A 25,810-nucleotide genomic window follows, 5' to 3' on the forward strand; every position below is an offset into this window, starting at 1 on the left:
TCAGAAAAAACAAAAACACATCCTCTTATGGAAGAAACAAATTGCTACATATGAGCAGACCTTTGCTCAATTTTGTTAATTTTCTGTTTGCACTGTTGATACTTCAGAGCAACATTGTTTCAGTAGGCCTATTCTGTCAAATAAAAGGAAGTTTCTTGATTTAGGGAATGTTCAGTAGATCCTGGACAGGAAAATGTTAATGTAGAAAAAACTACCAATAAAGGACAACACAGGTTTTCTAGGCCTATTCCTCCATTACTGTTAATTTATTTTTAATAATTTTTAAAAAATAGAGATGGAGTCTCTCTATGTTGGCCAGCGTGGTCTTAAACTCCTGCCTCGAGCATTCCTCCCACGCTGGCCTCCCAAATGCTGGGATTACAAGCATGAGCCACCTCACCTGGCCCTTATTGTTAATTTCAATCCATTATAAGATGACAGACGGGACTATTGTAAATTATAATTTATCAAATATATTTAAATATTTAAATATATTTAAAAAATTTAGAGATAAACCGGAAAAAGTAGAAGAGGCGTTATCAAAGCTTTTCCATTTCAATCCCAATGGTAGATTCCTTCTTATTTCTTTGGTTTGTTTCTCAAGGTGCTTGTTTGAAGTATTATTTTTAATTTTTTTCAATTGTGACACACACATAAAAATAGACTTTTAACTGTTTATTAATACACTTTAAAATGTATTATGAAGTTTACATGTTAATACATAATATATATTAATATGAAGTTTTAAAACCACCCATACTTCTGCTAAAGAACCTAGATTAGTATGTACTATGTTTTGTCATTAAGATAAAGTCATGCAAGAGGGTATAGGTTGTTCGATCAGGGATGGAGGGTAGAAAAAAATGTCTTGAAGGAAATAGCATAGCTTGGTTGTACATTTTCACCATTCTTCATTCATTTAACCAATACTAACTGAGTGCTTTCTGTGTTATAGGTGCTAGAGGTATAGCAGAGAAAAACAGTGTACTCTCCATTCTCACGGACTTTGTGGTCTGGGGTAGAATGGGATAACTTATCTAGCATACACCTGCCCTTACACCTGGCTTTGGTATGGTTTCACACCTTCATATTGATTCTTAGTGTTCTATATGATATCTTTATGTTTAAAACAACATAACATTAACATAGTTTCAAATACCCACAACATGACCTAGAAAGTATATGTTTAAAAACACTAATCTAGAGAATTTGTTGGAAGTTGTTTCTTTTGAAACATATTAATGATAATATGTACACTGTGCTAAGTTCCACATATTAAGTACACACTGTGCTCTGTACTAAGTGATGGTCATGATCTTTCCTTATTTCCTAAGTAACACAGAAAAGTAAACATTCAAATCATCTATACTTAAAATTTTACTGTACTTTTGCTACATATAAAATATGTGTAAGTAAATGGATACTCTTGACTGATCATGCTTTTTTAGTTAAGGCCACAAAGCTGTCTTTGTGAGGTATTCTGTCAGTTGACCTTCCCTAATTTATCGGAGAGTTTAAATTTATTTTGAAAATATCAGTGAGGCTTTTTGCCCCCCCCCATACCCCCGGGATGTTTTAGAGTGGAAATACAGCATGTGTTTGTTTATTAACTATGAAGTAGTAATCTAGGACACGTTTTATTGTTTAAAATGTGTGACATTTCTTTCTGTTTATTTTTATGGCTTTACTGTTATGAATTAACATTATGCAAACATCTGGAGAGGAGAGAGGTTGGATTGCAACTGCTAGCATAACCTCTACAAAATTCTATGTACTCTTTCCTTTTTCTAGGCAATCTTTATAACATTTGCCTGAAATCACAGGTTACATGAATCATGTCTTGTTTAGTTATTTCTTGGAGTTGACATCCAGATTGCAAATGGGGGCCGGGCGTGGTGGCTCAAGCCTGTAATCCCAGCACTTTGGGAGGCCGAGACGGGCGGATCACGAGGTCAGGAGATCGAGACCATCCTGGCTAACACGGTGAAACCCCGTCTCTACTAAAAAATACAAAAATCTAGCCGGGCGACGTGGTGGGTGCCTGTAGTCCCAGCTACTCGGGAGGCTGAGGCAGGAGAATGGTGGGAACCCGGGAGGTGGAGCTTGCAGTGAGCTGAGATCTGGTCACTGCACTCCAGCCCCGGCGACAGAGCGAGACTCCATCTCAAAAAAAAAAAAAAATGGGCCAGATTTCTTATTCTCAATAAATTTATAACCAGTGGATATTATAAAATATAATTTTCTTAAGTTTTACTTATCCTTCTATAGTCTTTGGTACCTTCCATGCAGCTTGACATCTGTTACCTGTGTCTCCTCTGTCTGTCTGTCTATCCTTCAGAGAATGAAGAATGTTACTTTTTCCTGCTAGCTGTTCTGCAACAGAAGTTTTAGCCAAAAGTAGTATGGGAGTAAGTACAGTGTTCCTTCTATCAGCCCTCCTTTTAACTTTCCCTTCTTTTCTGACCGTCTAGCTTCCTTCAGACCTCTCCCTCACCAAGGGCCCTATCTAGCCTCCAACATAATACTGACTCTGTCACACGTTCTTTTCCTTTCCCCACCAGTTCATTGTACCAGCCTTTTCCATTGTGGCCTGGTCCTGATGCTTACCCTGCTTGCCTCATAGCTGGCTACCCTGAGATAACAGGTTAGACTGCCCTCTTGTCAGATCTTTGTCTGCTCATCTCTTTGTTCTTCCTTTTATGTGGTATCCAATCTACTGTCCTGGAGAGAGGAATGGAGAACTATGAAAGGGGCTTTAAGTCAAGAGAATCAAAGAAGTATTCTTGTGTCCTCATTCCTCTATTCAGGGAGGCAATTTTGGTTACCATCCAAAGTGGAAGAAGTAAGGATAAACAGGCATGGAATGGATGACAGAATGAGCTGATCTGCTACCTTAGGGCATTTGGCTGGTGGGAGAGCAGAGGTGACATGACATGCATTGGGATAAAAGGCTCTGCAAAAAGGAGAGGCAAGAGGAACTGTGTGGCTGTGGGACAGGATCAGCATTAGGTTAGAGAGGAGTCTAAGGTCTTTGAGCAGGAGTTCTAAGTGAAGCTGGGTAGCAGGGGACCAAAGGAAAGTTTAGGAGGGATGGAAATTATTGAAGGAATACAGTGCTTATTGCATGGCATTTTTCAGCTTGCTATTTGGGACAGGCATAACTGCCTTATTCAGAATGCTGAAGTACTGCTGTGCTGATCTTTTAATTTACTGAAACATTACCTTACCAACCCGTTTTTTGTGTAATACTACTATCACAGATTAAGGATGTTTCTCAAAGGAAGCAGGAAAAAAAAATACAAAATACTTTTTCTTTCCTTAAAGTTGGTTCTTAAACTTGTCCCCAAGAAACTTGAACTTTTCCTTAAGTATAGTTTTAGTTACAGTAAATATCAACTACATAATAAATATTTGAATACTGTGCAAAGTGTTGTGCGAGACAAAAAGAATGATTGAAGGAGATGAAGCCTAATGAGGAAAATTAGACATCACGTGACTAATGTGAGAAAATTAGACATCATGTGACTAATGTGAGAGATGCCACCAAATAGTATGATAAGTACTTAAGTAGCTGTTCAAGTTGAGAATTCATGTGGGTTTCAGAAAAGGAAGTAATCTCTGTTGCATAGTAGTTTGAAATGTTTTCAAGAAGGTGAGGCACTTCAGCTGAATCTTGATGGATGGGAGCTAGCTGAAAAGTTGAACAAAGAGAAAATATTTTGTTTGTTTGCTGTAGCACATTTTATTCTCTTGTTAGAGAAGTAAGCTCAGGCACACCTGAAGATCACCTCTAATCGTGTATTTGGTTAAATTCCAGGTGATATACCCATAGTCTCAGCTGTGCCTCCCACCAGCAGTTCCCGTCCCATACCTGGGGCCATTATATCTGCACAGCTGCCTGTTGTTGCAGTGAGGCCGAGTACCTACCCACTGCAACCACAACCAGTGACCATTCTGGGGATCTGGCAGAAACTGGCCAGGAAACTATCCCTCAAGGAGGGGTGAGCCACTGTAACCCTAGCTTGGAGGAGTGTGAGAGACATTCTAAGTGGAGGAAACAGTATAGGCAAAATTGTGGAAACCAAAAATACCCATATTTGGGAGATACTTTTTGTTTTGGATTACTGTCTGGTAGGTAAGTGTGAGCCATTGAAAGTTTTAGAGTAAGGTAGTGGTTTATTCAAAGGGTGATTTAGGAACTTAATCTGGCAACAGGATGACAAGGCAGTTGGGAGTGTGAAACTGGCACTCTCAGAGGGCCTGGACTTGGGGAATATTTGTTCTGGATATAATTTAAACAAATAACAGTATACAGTTTCCTCAGGGAGAAACTGATGAGAGTTGAGCAGCCAAGGATTGAACGTGAATATTCTCCCAATATTCATATTAAGAGTATTAAGAATAGGAGAACTAAGGAAAGAAGAGTTTGGAGAACAGGGTAATATAATGTGCAACCTAGGAAGGAAAGTAGTGTAAGAATGGGGTGCTTGCTGGTTGCAGCTGTCAAAGAAGAGTCAAGAAAAATTGGCCTTTTAAAAAACTATTGGATTTGGAGCCTGAGAGTTCATTGGTGACCTTCAGGTGTGATATTTCAGTATAGAAAGATGGAACCTTGATTTATATGGATTAAATTGTGTGTGATGAGGAAATGTTATTTTAAACACTTGTTCAAGATGCTTGGCAGTAAAAAGAAAGTGTTCTAGAGAGTGGAGATCAAGCAGTTTATTTTCTCAGTAGGGAGAGAGCTCTGCATATTGGAAGAAGGGAATGGATTAGTAACACTGATTTGAGATATTGGAGAAAGGATAATTGAATGAGGGTAGAAGGGGGATGGTATCAAGACAAAAGTAGGTCAAGAAACCATGTTTTCCCTTTTTTTGGTCCTACTAACTATCTGATTGACTGTTCACCAATCCCGTAGCAAAAGCCAGTGAATGAATGGGTAAAGGCAAGTGTTTAGACACAGTCTCACTTTGTCACCCAAGCTGGAGTGCAGTGGCGTGATCTTAGCTCACTACAACCTCTGCCTCCCGATTTCAGAAGCAGTTCTCCTGCCTCATCCTCCCTAGTAGCTGGGACTGCAGGTGGATGCCACTACACCTGGCTGATTTTTTGTATTTTTAGTAGAGATGGGGTTTAACCATGATGGCCAGGCTGGTCTCGAACTCCTGGCCTTAAGGGATCCTCCCACCTTGACCTCCCAAAGTGCTGAGATTACAGACATGACCATGCCCAGCTGAGTTTCCTTCCATTTTACTTAATGTATCACACTGCTGCCAGATTAATCTTCCTAAAGCGTAGTTTCAGTTCCATTACTTTCTTGACCCAAGACCTTCATGGTTGTGAGTTCATTAAAAGGTCTCCACAGTAGGATTCCAGCTACTTCTGTAGCTGTATCTCCCACTGTTCTCTTAAGTATACCCTGAATTACAACCAAACTGTGTTATTCATTTCCCTAAATATACTCTCCCTTCTCTTACTGTTGTGTTCTTGTTTTCCGTCTTCCAGGTATTTCTTCCCCTTTCCCTTTCACCACCTAATCTCCATCAGTGTTAAAATTCTTTTCTACCAGTAAGATCCATCTCATACACCATTAATTTATGAAGCCTTTTCAGTATTACATAGTTGGGGATATAGTATTTGCTCCCTTCTTTCACAATCCTCAAAGCACTTTGTACTTCTTTTTCTGCCGTGTATCGTATTGTACTTGCCTTACCTGCTCCCCTCAACCCCAATAGCAAGTTCCGTAAGAGATTAAGCATCTCTTGTAATCCTAGCATAAGTCACTTTTATTTTATTTTGCAATTTTAGAAAAGTATTATTTTAATTGACACATAATTGTACATTATTATGGGGGTACAGTGTGATATTTTCATACACATATACAATGTAATGATCATATTAGCATATTATTCACCTTAAACATTTATCATTTCTTTGTGTTGGGAACATTCAAAGTGCCTCTCTTCTAGCTATTTGAAAATATACAGTAAATTGTTGTTTAGTCACTCTACAGTGCCACAGAACACTAGAACTTGTTCTTTCTATTTAGCTGTAAATAGGTTAACCAGCCTCTTCCATCCCCCTTGCCTCTCCTACCCTTCCCAGCCGCTAGTAACCACTCTTCTACTCTTAACTTCTATGAGATCAACTTTTTTTTTTTTTTTTTTTTGAGAAGGAGTCTCACTCTGTCACCCAGGCTGGAGTGCAGTGGCCAGATCTCAGCTCACTGCAAACTCCGCCTCCCGAGTTTACGCCATTCTCCTGCCTCAGCCTCCCGAGTAGCTGGGACTACAGGCGCCCGCCACCTCGCCCGGCTAGTTTTTTGTATTTTTTTAGTAGAGACGGGGTTTCACCGTGTTAGCCAGGATGGTCTCGATCTCCTGACCTCGTGATCCGCCCGTCTCGGCCTCCCAAAGTGCTGGGATTACAGGCTTGAGCCACCGCGCCCGGCCGAGATCAACTTTTTAGCTCACATTTATGAGTGAGGATATGCAGCATTTATCTTTCTGTGTCTGACTTATTTCACCATAATGTCCTTCCGGGGCTTATCTATGTTAGTGTAGGTCTTCCTTCATAGCATCTGCTCAGTACATTTGTTGACTCAAACTTGTACATATGAGGAAAAACATTTCAGAATAACCATTGTATTTTTGTTATTTCAGGCTCGATCGCCTTTTATTTTACTGGATACTGGCACTACTCCTGTAACAAGAAAAGCTGCTGCACAGCAACTTGGAGAAGTGGTGAAGCTTCATCCCCATGAACTCAATAATCTCCTGTCTAAAGTAAGAACTTTTTTTTTCTTTTAGTATAATACAACTGTAGAGACTTATTCATGGATAAGAACACAAAAATAAAGGTAAACATCATCTTAATTTTTAAACATTTTTGCTATTTTTTTCCCCCCTGGTCACAAGACTTAAACTTTTTTTTTTTTTTTTTTTTTTTTACATCAAGTTTAGTAGTTTAAGGGATTTAAATATAGATCCTTTTGCCTGTGGCACAAATTTGAATCTGTCCCAGTTTGGTAATGAACTAAGTTGTTTATCTGGTTTGTTAGTGGTCTAACTGGTTCTTAATGACTAATAATTATATCATGGTTGGTAGTCTTTGAATGGATGAGTACTCATGGGCAATGATTGAAATACGTGAGAAGCTGGAGTCTTATTACATTCTTAGTTATCAGCTGTTTGAAAATGGAGGCTTTCTGCTTTGGTGGATTAGTGTTTTCATAATCCTAGTCCATTTTCTTCCCTTAAGCAACTGCTGTATTTTTACTGAACTCTGTATGCTTATTGAAGTGTACCTGTATCGTAGTAAGTGGCAAATTCTATACATTTAATTTCCTGACATGGAAAGTAAAGCAGGAGTGCTTTGTGTAGGAGTAGGGGAGTTGGGGAGGTAGATACAGGATAGTGTAGGGGAGCAATATGATTGCCCAGATATTGGGAGCCCCAGGATCTCTCTCTCCTTTCAGTTTGACCCCCTTTTTTCGTTCTCATCTGTCCATTTCTGTTGTGTATGAGTGGGAGTTCTAAGCCCTTTTCAACATACACACATCTGCACTGTGTGGTTGCTACCACAAGGACTAACAGTGACTTTCTTTCCAACATAATTCCCACTTACATATTATCCGAACTTTCTAACTAGGACGTAGATGGAGAAACAGTGATTTGATACCTACAGGCTCCATGTTCTTAGAATGAAGAAGGATGCATATTAGGCAGTATTTGTGTGTAAGGTGGAGACAGAGGCAACATATTTCTTCTCCTCAGCCCAAGGGAAGAAATGGAGGACTGAATGACCTGAAACTGTGAAACAATGAACAGGCCCATCTGTGCTGAACTGAGAAAAGTTTTCCAGCCTTCCAAGTGAGTTCTGGTCTTCTTCACTCAGACCTCAGCGTATTGGCTACCATCAAATCATTCCCAAAGAGGCAGAGTTTACCTTTAGCACTGTCTCACCATCTTTCCTCTTTTCTTGGCCGTCAATATTTTCCTGTTGCCCATTGGTTTTGTTTCTTTCTCTTTTCTTTTCTTTTTTTTTTGAGACGGAGTCTCACTCTGTTGCCTGGCTGGAGTGCAGTGGCGCCATCTCGGCTCACTGCAACCTCTACCTCCCAGGTTCAAGCGATTCTCCTGCCTTAGCCTCCCGAGTAGCTGGGACTACAGGCGCGCACCACCATGCCCAGCTAATTTTTCTATTTTCAGTAGAGACGGGGTTTCACCATGTTGGCCAGGATAGTCATGATCTCTTGACCTCGTGATCCTCCCACCTTGGCTTCCCAAAGTGCTGGGATTACAGGCGTGAGCCACCGCACCCGGCCGGTTTTGTTTCTTAAACAGCTTTATTGAAATATAATTTATATCTGTAAGTTTCAATTTAGTGGTATTTAGTATATTAACATTGTGTACAGCAGCCATCACCATACTGTAATTTTAAAACATTTTATCACCACAAAAAGAAACCTCATACCTACTAGCAGTCACTCTTCAATACTCCTGCACTCGTGCCTGACAACCACTAAACTAATTTTGTAGGAATATTTGCCTATCCTGAACATTTCATATAAAATGAATTGTAATCTATTGTGATTGATTTCTTTTGCTCAAAGTAATGGTAATGTTTTTATATTGTAGCATGTATATTCATTTTCATTGACAAATAATATTCCATTGTGTAAACATACATGTGTACATCTTACTGATTTTTCGGTTGATGAATATTTGGGTTGTTTTCACTTTTGGCTGCTGTATTATGAAAAATGCTGCTATGAAAATTTGTGTATAAAATTTTGGAGGTTTTTCCCCATTCTCCAGAGTATATATATACCTGGGAGTGGAATTACTGTACCGTATGGTAACTTTATGTGGAACTGCTAAACTATTTTCCAAAATGGTCCTATCATTTACATTTTCAACAGTAGTGTATGAGAATTAGATTTCTCCACATCCTTGTCAATACTTCTTAACTAACTTTTTGATTATAGCCATCCTACCGAATATGAAGTGGTTTGAATTTGCATTTCCCTGATGACTAATGATAATCGGGCATATGTATTTATTATTCATTTGTATGTCTTCACTTGATCTTAGCCAAAAAGCAGAGAAGCAATACATTTGTATATCTTCTTTGGAGAAATGTTTACCTAGCTCCCTTGCCCATTTAAAAATTGGGCTATTTGTCGTTTTATGATGAGTTGTGAAAGTTCTTCGTATAGTTCTTCATATACAAGGTATCCAAACTATACAAAGGTATATGATTAGGAAATAGGTATTTGATTTGGAAATATACTCTTCTGTGAGCTGTCTTTTTACTTTCTTGAACATCATTTCTGCTTTTGGTGTCGTATCTGAGAAACCTTTGCCTAATCCAAAGTGACAAAGATTTACCCCTAAGTTCTCCTCTAAGAGTTTTATAGTTTTGGCTCTTACTTTTGGGTTCTGTGGTCAGTTTTTTAGTTAATTTTTGTATTTGTTATGAGCTAGGTATTCAACATCATTTTTTTTTTTTTTTTTTTGAGATGGAGTCTCACTCTGTCCCCAGGCTGGAGTGCAGTGGTGCAATCTCAGCTCACTGCAAGCTCCGCCTCCCGAGTTCATGCCATTCTCTTGCCTCAGCCTCCCGAGTAGCTGTAACTATAGGTGCCCACCATCACGCCCAGCTAATTTTTTGTATTTTTATAGAGACGGGGTTTCACCATGTTAGCCAGGATGGTCTCGATCTCCTGACCTCGTGATCCGCTCACCTCAGCCTCCCAAAGTGCTGGGATTACAGGCGTGAGCCACCGCGGCCGGCCAATATCATTCTTTTACATGTGGCTTTCCAGTTATCCCACCACCATTTGTTGAAAAGACTGTTATTTCTCCATTGAATTGTCTCAATGTCTTTGTTGAAAATCAGTTGACCATAGACACAGGTTATTTATTAACTCTTAATTCTGTTCCACTGATTTGTATGTCTGTCATTTTGCCAGTACCACACTGTCTTGATTACTGTTGCTTTGTAGAAAGTTTTGAAGTCAAGAAGTGTATGTTGCCAAGTGTGGTGGTACATGTCCATAGGCACAGCTACTCAAGAGACTGAGACAGGAGAATTGCTTGAGGCCAGGAATTTGAGGCTCCAGTGTGCTACGATTGCACCTGTGACTGAGACACTACATTTCAGTCTGGGTACCATAGAGACTCTGTCTCTAAAAAATAAAAATAAAATAAAAGAAGTGTGAGTCTACTTTTTTTTTCAAGATCGTTTTGGTAATTCTGAGTCCCTTGCATTTGCATATACATTTTAGGATCAGCTTGTCCATTTCTGCAAAAAAACAAAACAAAACAAAACAAACAAAAAAAAAACAGCTGGGATTTTGATAGGAATTGTGTTGAATCTCTTCATTAATTTATAGTATATTACTGTTGTAACAATCTTAAGTCTTTGAATCCATGAACATAAGGTGTCTTTATTTATATCTTTAATTTCTTCAACAATATTTTTAGTGTTTTGTAGCTTTCATCATACAAGTCATACACTGCTTCTGTTAAATTGATTCTTATTTTCTACATTCTGATGCTACCGTAAATGGGATGATTTCTTAATTTCATTTTCAGATTGTTTAATGTGTGGAAATACAATTGATTTTGTGTATTGATCTTATATCTTACAACCATACTGAACTTGAGTATTTGTAACTTTCAATTCTATTAAGTAATGGGACTTAATGAATAATATGTACTTTGCTTTTTAGTATGTTAAATGGCTGTCATTTTTAAAATGCACTTAAACATTCTTTACAAGTTTCTTTTTTTTTTTGAGACAGAGATTTGCTCTTGTTGTCCAGGTTGGAGTGCAGTGGCACCATCTTGGCTCACTGCAACCTCTGCCTCCCAGGTTCAAGTGAGTCTCCTGCCTCAGCCTCCCAAGTAGCTGGGATGACAGGCGTGTGCCACCATGCCTGGCTAATTTTGTATTTTTTGTAGAGATGGATTTTCACCATGTTGGCCAAGCTGGTCTTGAACTCCTGACCTCAGTTGATCTGCCCACCTCGGTCTCCCAAAGTGCTTGGATTATAGGCATGAGCCACTGTGCCTGGCCACAGGTTTCTTAAATCCCCTATTTAAGGTGATAGTGATTTTTATGTGAATGATAGAATCTTGTAAATTAATTTAATAATGTCTAAGGTGTTTTATATGTATTTGGATGGCTGCCAAATTATACATTAATAACAAGTAAATTTGTATTTCTCTGTTCTGGCTACCTTGCACAAACAATATTTTTGTATACATAACTTGTATTTTATAATTTTTAAGGTGTTGATATATTTAAGGAGTGCAAATTGGGATACCCGGATCGCAGCAGGACAAGCTGTTGAAGCTATAGTGAAAAATGTACCTGAGTGGAATCCAGTGCCAAGAACCAGACAAGGTGCTTTTAAGTGGAGAAAGTAGTTTTAAGTAAAAACCTAACTGTAGAATTAATTATAATATGCATTTTATATTTTAATAATTTCAATTTTAAAGTCTTAATTTCCATGCTTTTAGGTACAGCTTTGTCAGGAAATGATACTGAATAAGGTGATTTTTCACCACATTAAAAAAAAAATACTGGATATAGAAAATGTTTTTGTATGCATTTTAAATTACAAATTCTACAGTATGCTTGATTTACAAAGGTTATTACTTCCCTTCAAGTAATTGACATTCTAAAAAAAGAAGTTAAATCAGTACAATGTAAATATTTGAAAGTCTATTTTTTTCTTGTTGCTGGGAGAATAGTATAGGGTAATTATTTTCTACATTTAAGCACAATTTATATATGGATATTTGGAATGTTAAGTCTTGTTTTTTATGTGCCCTTTTTTGGATTTCTTGTAGTGGGAAAAGTGTTCTGATTGCCTGTAGTGACATTTAAAAACAAATTACGTGCTTCTGAAAAGCTGGAAAGTTGCACATTTTAATTAAATCAAAATTTAATGGTACAGCTAGATTCATTTTCAACTATTTTATTTTATTTTATTTTATTTTTTTGAGACGGAGTCTCACTGTGGCACCCAGGCTGGAGTGCAGTGATGCAGTCTTGGCTCACTGCAGCCTCCGCCTCCTGGGTTCAAGTGATTCTCGTGCCTTAGCCTCCCAAGTAACTGGGATTACAGGTCCATGCCCAGCTCATTTTGTATTTTTAGTAGAGATGGGGTTTTGCTTTGTTGGCCAGCCTGGGGCGGGGGTTTGAATTCCTGGCCTCAAGTGATCTGCCCACCTCAGCCTCCCAAAGTGCTGGGATTACAGGCATGAGCCACTGTGCCCGGCCTCAACTCACTTTAATAACGTCACTTTTATCATAAGTCTTAACTTGCCTGAAACTGTTGCTTTATATTTCCTGATACCTGTTATTTTGAGTTATTTTGTTAATTTGTCTTCTCTCATTAAATGAAATGTGTGACCAGAGAAGTTGTAACTTGTTTTAGAAAAGAGCCTTTTCCTTTTCAGCTTGTTATCCCCAACTTAGTTTGGTACATAAAGGTGGTACAACTTAGTTCCATTTTTAAAAGACTTAATTTTTTAAAAAAACTAGCACTACACTAGCATTAAGTTTTAACTAGCTTTAAAATTTTAGTAAGTGAATTTGCTTATCATCACTAGAAAACTTAAAATACTAATAGAAATTCATTTTAAGTTAAGCAGTTATACTTTAGTTAACAGATGAGTTTCATGCCAATGCCAGCTAAACAAACTATTAAGTCAACGAGTAATTATATTTTAACATTTATAACATATAGCTTTTTGAGGAAGGAATACAGAACATTTTATAGATGTTTTTAGACCTCACATGTATATATGATTTTGGCAACTTACCAGGAGATTCTTATTTGCCCAGAGTATGGGAACTGAGTCCTGTTGAGTGCATAGTTGCTTCGTGGCTCAGCCTGTTCCTCAGGTATGGGGAGGGATGATTCTTATTAGCCTTGTTCAGGAATACATTCTGTGAATATTTTTATCTTCTAACTGAGCACTATAATAAACTCATTCTGTTACCTTGGTATTTTTAAATTCTTACAGTAAGTGGAGACAGCATGATATTTAACATATACATTTTAACATGGGAATGCATTTCTTTATATACATAACATTTTGCTTTTGTGGTTGGACACAGTTACACATATACTCACTAAAATCTGATGGTTGGTGAAAGAAGAACCACCAGTTTATTCACAGATAACTAAGAACTAATCATAAACCCACAGTAGCTTTTCTACTTCCTCCACTTTTACTTTTCTCAAAATAATATTACTATCTGGGTACAATGGCTCACGCCTGTAAATTCCAGCACTTTGGGAAGTTGAGGCAGGAGGATTGCTTGAGCCCCAGAGTTTGAGACCAGCCTGGGGCAAGATGGTGAGACCCTTGTCTCTACAAAAATAAAAATCACTTAGCTCGGCATGGTTGTGTGCACCTGGAGTCCTAGCTACTCTGGAGGCTGAGGCAGAAGGATTCCTTGATCCCAGGAGTTTGAGGATACAGTGAACTGTGATTATGCCACTACATTCTGGCCTGGGCAACAGAGCAAGACCTTGCTTCTTAAAAAAAAAAAAAAGCGTATGTGTGTGTGTGTGTAACCGATGCAACCCAAGTAATGATATGCTGTTTTCTTTCATTCCACACTTTGTCTATATGGTCAAATTAATATTTTTAAACCTCATGTAGAACCTACTTCCGAAAGTTCTATGGAAGATTCACCTACTACAGAGCGATTGAATTTTGACAGATTTGATATATGTAGATTGTTACAACATGGTGCATCACTCCTGGGATCTGCTGGTGCCGAATTTGAAGTCCAAGATGAAAAATCAGGTCTGTAGTGGTTCTGTAGTAGAAAGTCTAAAATTTGTTTTTTCAAATGAATTTGTCACTTCATATGCTGTTCATTAGTCACACATAAACTAACATGTCATGAAATGTAAATTAACTGAAGTTTGCAGGTGGCAGGGGATGCTATGAATGGGAAGGTAACCCAGCAGTATTTGGTTTAAAGCTACAGTATGAGTATTTTTCCTCCTTTAAGTGAATATGTGCATCATTAGTTGATACATATTAATATTTCAGCAACAATTGTATTATGTAATATAGAGATTATAAAGTGTTACCCAAGAGCCCCAGTTTAATATATTATAAAATCAGGATTAGTATAGATTGTGGTAATGCTTTCCCAAATCTGGAAATTTGAGAGATTGATTGTTTTGTTTTTATCACATATTTCTGGTATTATTGGGTTTACTCATGCTGGTGTCCAAAGCAAAAACTAAGAGTGAAAAATAAGACTTGGATAGATATTCACGCCTGTAATCCCAGCACTTTGGGAGGTCGAGGTGGGCAGATCACCTGAGGTCAGGAGTTCGAGAGCAGCCTGGCCAACATGGCGGAACACCAGCTCTACTAAAAATACAAAAATTAGCCAGGCGTGGTGGCGAGCGCCTGTAATCCCAGCTACCCGCGAGGCTGAGGCTGGAGAATTGCTTGAACTTAGGAGGCGGAGGTTGCAGTGAGCCGACATCACGCCACTGCACTCCAGCCTGGGTGACAGAGGTTGACTCCGTCTCAAAAAAAGAAGAAAAAAAGACCTGGACGGGTATTGTCCTAATACTTTTAAACTTACAGAATCTATCTGAATATAAAATAAATGTTTTAGCCATTCAAGATAATGGCCTGGAGTGGGGAAAAAACCTTGATGTTTTAAGTGGATTTTGTAAGTAAATAAGTTGCCTTTTGGACTAAAAAAACAATAAAACTCTGTTCTGTTGCTAATTAACCGTCATTTAGAGCCTTATTAATATATTCACTTTTTTATCATAAAAAATTGTCAAATTCTGATTTCATCTTGTTTAGTATGGTTTCTATTAAAAGATCTAGTTATTTTTGCAGAGATTTAAGAGGATAATTTGCTTAAGTTTTGGAAAAGCAGTTTTTCTAATAATGGAAGTAAAAGTCTTCAAAAACTTTTCATTTATATCACTAAACAGTAAGTTTACTGACTTTACTAGTGTACTCATGGACATTATCAGAGATCAAAATTATATATGTTTTGGTTTTGCCGTATTCTGATTTCATAGATCTATAAAGAAGTGTAGGTAATTGTATTTAAAAGAAAAGCACGGCTCGGCATGGTGGCTCACACCTGTATTCCCAGCACTTTGGGAGGACGAGGCAGGTGGATCCCCTGAGATCGGGAGTTCGAGACCAGCCTAGCCAACATGGTGAAACCCTGTCTGTACTAAAAATATGAAAATTAGCTGGGTGTGGAGGCGGGTGCCTATAATCCCAGCTACTCTGGAGGCTGAGACAGGAGAATAGCTTGAACCTGGGAGGCAGAGGTTGCAGTGAGCTGAGATCATGCCATTGCACTCCAGCCTGGGTGACGAGAGTGAAACTCCATCTCAAAAAAAGAGAAAAGTCCTATAGGTGATTCTGATATGTAACCAAGATAGGGAACTGCAGTTTCTTGGGAACTCAGTTTTTTAGTGCTAATAAGTCAGAGCTTGCTGAACAGTGCTTGTTTAAAACCCTGTAGTTAGTTAGGTTTTCTTTAAATGTTGATCTGTGTTTGTCCCCTCATATGTATTAGTGACACCATATATGATTAGTATACAGACTGGTCTGGGTTTCCTTTGTAGCTTATTTCCCCCAATAGGACTTCTTCTGGAATGAGAGGACCAATTTTAGGCTCTGTGTAAGTGTATTGGGGTTGTGATCAAGCAGTCTTTTGGATGCCTAATGTTTTTCCCTACTTGGTAGAGCAGTCTTTAAAAAAATTTTCAAGCAACTTTATTGAGATATAATTTATATATTATATAATTCGTCATTTAAAGTGTACAATTCAGTGGTTTTTAGTATACTCACAGGTATGTGTAACCATCACCACAGTCAATTTTAGAGCATTTTCGTCGCTTTAAGAAGAAACCCCATATCCTCAGCTATCACCCTTTTATCCTCCTACTTCCTTCCCTCCTCTTCTTAGCAACCCCAAGTCTACTTTTGGTCTCTTGAGATTTGCTTATTCTCAACATTTTATATTTGGTCACATACCACATAACAGCATTTAAGTCAGCAACAGACTAAGACTGCATATACAGTGGTGGTCCCATAAAAGTATATTACTGCATTTTTAATGTATGTTTCTATGTTTAGATATATGAATACTTACCATTGTGTTACAGTTGCCTACAGTATTTAGTAACATGCTATACAGGTTTGTAGCCTAGCAGCAACAGGCTATACCATACAGCGTATCTGTGTAGTAGGCTCTACATTCTAGGTTTGTGTAAGTACACTGTGATGTTGACAACCACAAAATCACTGAATGACGCGTTTCTTGGAATGTACTCATCATTAAATGGCATGTGGCTGCTAAATGGAATCATACAATATGTGATCTTTTGTGAGTGGCTTTTTTTTTTACCTAAGAGAATATTTTCAAGGTTCATCTATGTGATAGAGTATATCAGTACTTTTTTTTCTTTTCTAAATGTTATTATTCTTAAGGGATATATTAGGTTTTTAAAATTGTGGTAAAATATATATAATAAAAAATTTACCATCCTTAACCATTTTTAAGTTTAGTAATATTAAGTACAGTCACATTGTTGTGCAGCCAATCTTCAGAAGTCTTCATCATGCAAAACTGAAACTATACCTATTAAACGTCAAATCCCCATTTCCCCCTTTCCCCAGCCCCTGGCAGCCATTATTCTTTCTATCCCCATGAATTTGACTACTCTAGATTCCTCATGTAAGTGAATCCTCCAGTGTTTGTCTTCTTGTGACGGGCTTATTTCACTTAACATGATATCCTCAAGGTTCATCTGTGTTGTAGTATAGGACAGAATTTCCTTTTGTTTAAGGCTGAATAATAGTCTATTGTATGTATATAAATTTTGTTTATCCTTTCATCCACCAGTGGACACAGGCTTATTCCACATTTTGACTGTTGTGAATAATGCTACTGTGAACATGGATGTACAAATATCTGTTTGAGTTACTGCTTTCAGTTCTTTGGGGTATATACCCAGAAGTAAATTGCTGGATCAGATGGTCATTCTATTTTTAATTTTTTGAGGAGCTGCCATTCAGTTTTCCCTAACAGCTACATCATTTTACATTTCTACCAATAGTACACAAGGGTTCCAGTTTCTCCACATCCTTGCCAACTCTTGTTATTTTCTGTTTTTTGATAGTTGCTATCCTAATGGATATGATGTGGTAGTATTTCATTTTATGGCCAAATAATATTCCATTGTATGAAAACTACAGTTTGTAAAGCCTTTCATTAGTTGATGGACATTTGGGTTGTTTCTACCTTTTATCTGTTTTGAAAAATACTGCTGGGAGGCTGAGGCGGGCGATCACCTGAGGTCAGGAGTTCGAGACCAGCCTGACCAACATGGAGAAACCCCGTTTCTACTAAAAATACAAAAATTAGCAGGGCATGGTGACGCATGCCTGTAATCCCAGCTACTTGGGAGGCTGAGGCAGGAGAATCACTTGAACTGGGGAGGCAGGGGTTGCCGTGACCTGAGATCACGCCATTACACTTCAGCCTGGGCAACAAGAGCGAAACTCCATCTAAAAAAAAAAAGAAAGAAAATACTGCTATAAAATTCATGTACAGCTTTTTGTGTGGACGTATGCTTTAATTTCCCTCAGGTAGATACCTAGGAGTGGAATTACTGGCTCATGTGGTAACTGTATTTTACCATTTGAGAAACTGCCAAGAGTTTTCCAAAGTGGCTCTGCTATTTTACATTCGATTTCTCAACATCTTTTCCTGACACTTGTTATTATCGGACATTTTGATTATAGCCATACTAATGGTGTGAAGTGATATCTCATTGTGATTTTGATTTGCATTTCCCTGTTGTCCAATAACATTGAACTTCATTTCGTGTATTGACCATTTGTATACCTTCTTTAGAGAAATATCAATTCTTATAACTTGCACGTTTTTCATTGGGTTGTTTGCCCTTTTATTATGAGTTGTAAGAGTATATGTTCTCAATACAAGCTTCTTAACAGATACGTGATTTACACGTTTTCTTTTTCTTTTTCTTTCTTTCTTTCAGTCTGGAGTGCAGTGGTGCGATCTCTGCTCACTGCAACCTCCACCTCCTGAGTTCAAATGATTCTCCTGCCTCGGCTCCGTCCCGCAGTAGCTGGGATTACTGGCGCCTGCCCCCACACCCGGCTAATTTTTTATTATTAGTAGAGATGGAATTTCACAGTGTTGGCCAGGCTGGTCTCGAATTCCTGACCTCAGGTGATCCACCGGCCTTGGCTTCCCAAAGTGCTGGGATTATAGGCGTGAGCCATCACGCCCTGCCTAATGTACACATATTTTCTACTGCTCTATTGGTTATCTTTTCATTTCCTCTGTGGTATCCTTTGAAATATAAAAGTTTTTAATTTCTATGAAGTCCAATGTTTTTGTATTTTTTTTGTTTCTCAAGTTTTTGGTATTATATGTAAGAAACTTGCCAAATTCAAGCTCATTTACCTCTCTTTTCTTTCTTTCTTTTTTTTTTTTTGAGACGGAGTCTCGCTCTGTTGCCCAGGCTGGAGTGCAGTGGCCAGATCTCAGCTCACTGCAAGCTCCGCCTCCCGGGTTTATGCCATTCTCCTGCCTCAGCCTCCCGAGTAGCTGGGACTACAGGTGCTGACCACCTCGCCCGGCTAGTTTTTTGTATTTTTTAGTAGAGATGGGGTTTCACCGTGTTAGCCAGGATGGTCTCGACTCCTGACCTTGTGATCCGCCCGTCTCGGCCCCCCAAAGTGCTGGGATTACAGGCATGAGCCACCGCGCCCGGCCAACCTCTCTTTTCTTCTGAGAGTTTTATAGCTTTAATTTTTAGTTCTTTTATTTTGAGGTTTTTTTGTATATGTTTTGAGGTTAAGGGTACAACTTCATTCTTTTGCATGTGGCTATCCTGTTGTCTCAACACTATTTGTAGAAAATACTGTTCTGTTTCCCATTGAATTGCTCTGGAACCCTTGTCAAAAATCAGTTGACTATTGACACATAGGTTTACTTCAGGACTCTTAATTCTATTCCATTGATGTCTATTCTTATGCGAGTACCACATTGTCTTAATTATTGTTACATTGTAGTAAGTTTTGAAATCAGGATATATGAGCCTCCAACTTTGTTCCTGTGTTTCAAGATTGTTTTGGTTATTCTGAGTCTCTTGCATTTCCATATGAATTTTAGGACCAGTCTGTCAATGTTTGCAAAAAAAAAAAAAAAACCAGCTGGGATTTTGACAGCAATTGTGTTAAGTCTGTGTATACATTTGGGAAATATTAGTGTTTTAACAATATTTACTCTTATGATGCATGAACATTTTCATTTGAAGTTTTTTTTCATTTTATACTTTACAGAATACAAGTTGTTTTCGTAAATAGAATTGTTTTCTTGATTTCATATTTGGGCTTTTGTTTCCTTGTATCTTTTTTTCTCTTTATTCTTTAGATTGGGTACTTTGTATTGCTTTATCTTTTTTTTATTATTATACTTTAAGTTCTAGGGTACATGTACACAATGCGCAGGTTTGTCACATATGTATACATGTGCCGTGTTGGTTTGCTGCACCCATTAACTCGTCATTTATATTAGGTATATCTCCTAATGCTATCCCTCCCCCATGCTCCCACCCCACGACAGGCCCCAGTGTAATGTTCCTCGCCCTGTGTCCAAGTGTTCTCATTGTTCAGTTCCCACCTATGAGTGAGAACAGTATTGCTTTATCTTTAAGTTCATTTGCATTTTGTCCTGTTATCTTCCATTAAGCTGTTACGTCTATCCAGTGGTTTAAAAATTTTTTTTTTCAGATACTGTATGTTTTAGTTTTAGAACTATTTATTTATTTATTTAGAGACAGGATCTAACTCTGTTGCCCAGGCTGGAGTTCAGTGATATGATCATAGCTCACTGCACCCTTGAACTCCTGGGCTCAAGCAATCCTCCCATCTTGCTAGGACCACAGGCATGTGCCACCAAGCCTGGCTAATTTTTTTTTTTTTTTTTTTTTCTGTAGAGATAAGGGTCTTGCTGTGTTACCCAGGCTGGTCCCAAATTCCTGGCCTCAAGCAATTCTCCCACCTCAGCCTCCCAAAGTGCTGAGATTATAGGTGTGAGCCACTATGCCTGCCCCAGACCTTCTTTTTTATTAAAAAAAAAAAAAAAGTTGTGTTGGCATATTTTGCACATTATTTAATTCACCCTTTTAAAGTGTACAATTCTATATATATTTTAAATTTTTTTGTACAGATGGGATTTTGCCATGTTGCCCAGGCTGGTCTTGAACTCCTAGGCCAAAGCGATCCTCCTGCCTTGGCCTCCCAGACTGTTGGGATTACAGATGTGAGCCACTGTACCCAGCCTGGTTCTTTTTTATGGTTTCTCATTCTCTACCAAGGTATCCTCTGTCTTTTCATTCATTGTGACAGTATCTTCTTTTACATTGAGCATTCTTATGTTAGTTGCTTACGAATCTTGCATTCTGGCCAGGTGCGGTAACTCAGGCCTGTAATCCCAGCACTTTGGGAGGCCAAAGTGGAAGGATGTCTTGAGCCCAGGAGTTTGAGACCAGCCTGGGCAATCTAGAGAGACCCCACCTCCACAAAAAATAAAAAATTAGCTGGTGTGGTGGTGCATGCCTGTGGTCCCAGCTACTCAGGAGGCTGAGGTGGGAGAATTGCTTGAGTCTGGGAGGATAAGGCTCCAGTGAGCTGTGATCATGCTACTGCACTCCAGCCTGAGCAGCAGAGCAAGACCCTGTCTCAAAAAACAACAGAAATCCTAAAACCTTTTAATTCTAACATCTGAGACATCTCAGAGTTGGTCCCTGTTAATTGTCTTTCTTTTGAAAATGGGTTACATTTTCTTTTCTTTGCTTTTGTTTAATTTTGTCAGTTATTCTGCACATTAGGAACGTTATGTGATGTGGACTAGATTCTGTTATATTCTTCCAAAGATTGTTTTGCTTGTTTTTGCTTGCTTATTTTAGTGGACATTTAATTTGATGGAACTCAAAATTTCAAACTCATTCTTCTTTGCTGTGGGCAATAGCTCAAATCTCAATTTTAGCTTTTTAGATCTTAGCTTTAGCTGCATCATTTGGAGTTTGCTCTGTGCATGCATAGTTCAGGGGTCAACCAGAGATTTGGGCTGAGTTTACAGATAATTTTGGCCTTCGTCTCTCTGGTTCTCTCTTTTGGGGGGTTTTCCCTTTCTAATTTCTGGGATTGCAATGGCCCCTAACTCTCTTCTCATTCTTCAAGCCAAGCCAGAAAGACTGTGGGTTTTGGCCAGGTGCAGTGGCTCACGCTTGTAATCCCAGCACTTTGGTAGGCCAAGGCAGGAAGACTACTTGAGGCCAGGAGTTCAAAACCAGCTTGGGCAAACATAGTAAACCCCATCTCTAAAATTAAAAATTAAAAAAAAAAAAATTAGCCAGGAATGGTGACACATGCATATAGTACTAGCTACTCAGAAGGCCGAGGCAGGAGGACTTCTTAAGTCCAGGAGTTTGAGGCTGCAGTGAGCTGTGATTGTACCTACTGCCTGGGTATCAGAGTGAGAGACCTTATCCTTAGTTGGGGGATAAGAAAGAAGACTAGGTTTTCAATTCAAATTTTAGCTGCCACACATTTTGTGGACTGGCTCTATCTTCAGGCTGTTACAAAAAGGGAAAACTTTTTTTTTTTGTAGCTTTTAGCTTTTGTAGCTTTTAGCTGTTAGTGCTATTCCCATCTTTTTAAGTACTGACAGTTCCCCTAAGTAAATGCTTTTTTTTTTTTCTTAGTGCCTTTAGGTAGTTTGTTTTTTCTGTTTTGGCCAGAGTTTGTTAGGTGCAGAGGGTTAATCCGATAGGAACTAACTCAGCCATTATTAGAAGCAGATCGTTATTGTTTTTAAAATATCAAATTTTTTTCAATAAGGTATAACTGTCTTTTACAGCTTAGCTGTTTTAAGGGGAAATTTTTATTTTTAAATGCCCTTTGGTATGTTCTGTTTTATCTGTTTTGCACCAAAGCATTGAAGGTTTTACTTGAGACACTTAAAAACCTGTCTACTTTTATTCCCTTATCGTTATTATTTGGGATATTAGGGCTGTATCAGCTCAGAATACATAAAGGCTACACTTGGAGTAAGCATTTGTTTGTTGAGCCCTTTTACCATTGAACAAAATCTTAGATTTTTTTTTTTTTTTTTGCCCAGTGAGAGCCTGTTCCAATAGGAGGTACAGGTGACTATAAATAAAATAATTTGTTTCCATAAGAGATGAATTTTTTTTTTTTTTTTTGAGGCAGGGTCTCACTGTGTTTCCCAGGCTGGACTGCAGTGTTTTGATCACAGCTCACTGCAGCCTTGACTTCCTGGGCTGAGCAAGCCTCCCGCTTCAGTCCCTGGAGTAGCTGGGACTACAGACGTGCACCATCATGCCCTGTTAATTATTTTTTATAGAGATGGGGCCTCCCTACATTTTCCAGACTGGTCTCAAACTCCTGGGCTCAAGTGATCCTCCCACCTTGGCCACCCAAAGTGCTGGGATTACAGGTGTGAGTCACTGCACCTGGCCCAGGAATGAATCTTACTATTTTATATATATTTACTAATTGACAGTTGGGGAATGGGGGAATCTCAGTGAAAACTCCCAGAATGTTTTGTTAACTAGAACACTATTTTCCAATGTGATTAGGTAACAGAGTTTATGAGATGTTCAGAGATGATCATGAATGAATATGGTTGGTTTTATTGGCAGAAGGGATGTTTTAATAGTGTGTTTTTTATTTTGATGGAGTTCGATGTGCACATATTAGAAAACTTCTTAACTGATTTGGAGAAAACGTATTTCTTTTCTATTGAAAGGTGAAGTGGATCCTAAAGAGAGGATAGCACGCCAACGAAAATTATTACAGAAGAAACTTGGTCTTAATATGGGAGAAGCAATTGGAATGAGTACTGAAGAACTTTTCAATGATGAGGATTTGGATTATACCCCAACTTCAGCAGCCTTTGTAAACAAACAACCTGTAGGTAAAACGTTTGGTTATTTGATTGCAAGTAATTATACAAAGGGTTTGCTTCATTTTGCTCATGTAATTATAGTTTAAGAAAATGTTATACTTAGCCCTGTTCATTGCTGCTTAGTGCCATCATGATTTAGCATCTTTTTAAACTGGATTTCTGATGACAGATTCTATAGAGTCAGAAGCTCAACCTACCTCCCAGACACTGGACTGTTAAGTTGTATTAGACCTTTTAGGAACTACTGGTATTGAAAGATTCTAATTGCTCCAATTGCTCTTTTTTTGGTATGTTCTTTGATGGAGGGAAAAGTAATTTTTTGGGGGAGAGAGAGATAATAAGGGCTATTATAGTCAGATATGATAGTAGAAGTGTTTAGTGTTATGATTTATTCTTTTTAAGTGAGAAATATGACAAGACTTGCAAACAACCAAAAAAGGGTATATAATACGAAGTAAAAGGAAGTTTTTTGCCAACAGGACACAAACATTTCCATGTCCTGTAGACAACCATTTTCAAGTTACTTGTGCATCATTTCTGAAACTTCTATGTACAAGTGCGTGTGTGTGTGTGTATTACTTTTAAGCCATGTTTGCCTTTTCTCACTTCATACAGCTTAATGTATCAGTGTATTCAGATTGACCGCATTCTTCTTGGACAGCTTCATGCTGTTTTGTTTTGTGTCTGTACCATAATTTCACTGATTTCTTCCTTCTCCTCTGTTACAGTTCCCAGTGTATACATTTGTGCTGCTTAACTTTTTTTTATGCCACAGACTCTTTTGAAGCTCTAGTAAAAGCTGTGGTTCTCTCTTCAGAAAAATGCACATATAATGAGATATTACATCTCAAGGGGTTCAGTACTCTTTTACCTGACCCCCAGTGTTCTTTTAGGGGTCCACGGGCTGCATTAAAAATTCCTGCTTTGCAGTTATGAATCTCCTATCTTGTCATTCCCTTGTTCATTTCCTTTGCTTCAGTGGAGAATGGTTCTATTTGCCTTTATACGAATGCACCTTAAACCATTAGAATTTGTAAAGTGTATTTTTTAGGGTTGGGGGTGAGTGTGATGATGAATAACTTTCGCAGACAAGGGGGAAAAAGGGCAGATACTAGGAGAGAAAAAAGAGAGAGTATGAAGAGGCCGAAATACAGCAACACCCTGAAAGGAACAGAAGGAAATGGGGTAGAAAGGAAAGTGTAAGATGTAACTAGAAGATAAAGAGGAAAATAGAATAAAATAATGGAGAATAAAAATGCAATAACGTGATCACAGTATGAGTAATTGAACATGGTGTAAGAAAATGAATGAGCAGGTGTATTAGAAAGTGGGCTATACACATCAGATTAATTGGGTGTGGGATAGGCAACACCAATTTGGGATTTGCAAAATCCAGGTTTATATATCATGGACCTTTGGGGGAAGTTGGTTAAGGTTCATCGTTGCCATAAGTCGTTACAGCTGCATTGCTTGTATATGTGCTCATAGTTCTTTATCAAGACTGCAGCAGAACATCCACACCAGTGACCTTAACTGGTTGCGGAAGTACAAATTTCAGTTGAATCTTATGGTTAAGCACAGAAGGGATTTTTAGGCTTAAGCTTAAAAATCTAACACACAGACTTTATAGTGTCTTCTGTGAATGGAAAAGAGCAAAAAGAGTAGGCGGTAAGTAGTTAATAGGAAAGGGGCATATGAGCTAAGCTGGACAATAGCATGCTGGACCAATCACTTAAGGCTATAATTTATTTATTTATTTATTTCAGCAGATGGGTGATGATCAGTTTCTTTTATTGACGTTTATTCTCATAACTTTTTGGTGATATTATTTTTATTTTGAAGTCTTACCTCTTCAGAGCCTTCTCTGTGGGTTAGGATCATACATTTGTACCTCATAATGTAGCATAAAAAAAGTTAAGAAGCATTATATGTATCTGTTGGGAGTTGGAATAATAGAGAAGAGGGAGGAAAAGACTGAAATTATGGTACATACAACAGAAGAGTGTGAGTCTGTCAAAAAAGAATGTGATCGATGTATATATACTGAAATTTATAGACTTGGTCTTCTTCTGAGGCTGAGACTATAGGTATTTATTTTAAGTTCAAAAGTTCCAACTCAGCGTTCTTTTATTCTTTTAGACTCTTCAGGCAGCTGAATTGATTGACTCAGAGTTTCGAGCAGGAATGAGCAATAGACAAAGGAACAAAGCTAAAAGAATGGCCAAGTTATTTGCAAAACAGAGATCCAGGGATGCAGTGGAAACGAATGAGAAGAGGTAGTAATCTTTTTTTGCTTATTCACTTAAGAGGGCTGTGTGGCTTTAATCTGTGTCTGCTTGATTTATAGAAACATTCTGCTGACATATTTAGCTGAAGAGTACTGTTTGGATTCTCTTACTCAATTGTCAGAGAGTATTTATTGTTACTAGGAACTGAGACCACTTCCCCAGAAAAATCCACATGTACAGACTTTTTCCCTACTAATTACCAGTTTTGAATGAGGGCTGAGGATCTCCAAAGGGAAGAGCATTCCAGGCAGAAGAAACAAGTTTAAATGCCTTAAATGGAATATTCAAGAAACAAATAGAAGGGCAGTATGGCTTTCTATACTGGGATGAGTGCACAGGAGAGTGATAGAGAATGAAGTCAGAGAGGTGTCTAAGGACCACAAGTTAAGAATACTCCCTTAGTAAAGTGGGAGGTATTGTCACGATGTTACCTCACCTGTTCCTTAAGCTGGGGC

At 38.3% G+C, this 25,810-nt stretch overlaps 1 protein-coding gene across 3 annotated transcripts in view; it reads left to right on the forward strand.

Moving 5' to 3' along the window:
* The window catches only part of BTAF1 (B-TFIID TATA-box binding protein associated factor 1), a 105,970-nt gene that overhangs the window by 5,676 nt on the left and 74,484 nt on the right, over nt 1–25,810 (forward strand). For 2 of the 3 annotated variants that reach the window (XM_017894701.1, XM_017894703.1), the window contains exons 2-6: nt 6,666–6,788; nt 11,304–11,418; nt 13,695–13,841; nt 22,909–23,072; nt 25,207–25,343. In XM_017894701.1, coding sequence (XP_017750190.1) covers nt 13,715–13,841; nt 22,909–23,072; nt 25,207–25,343 — 428 coding nt within the window. In that variant the 5' untranslated portion in view covers nt 6,666–6,788; nt 11,304–11,418; nt 13,695–13,714. Of the gene's footprint in view, nt 1–6,665; nt 6,789–11,303; nt 11,419–13,694; nt 13,842–22,908; nt 23,077–25,206; nt 25,344–25,810 lie in introns of all 3 variants that reach the window. The other variant, XM_017894702.1, reaches the window with a different exon arrangement.

This window comes from Rhinopithecus bieti, unplaced genomic scaffold (genome assembly GCF_001698545.2).
Source record: "Rhinopithecus bieti isolate Rb0 unplaced genomic scaffold, ASM169854v2 scaffold_25740, whole genome shotgun sequence".
NCBI classification, from domain to species: Eukaryota; Metazoa; Chordata; class Mammalia; order Primates; family Cercopithecidae; genus Rhinopithecus; species Rhinopithecus bieti.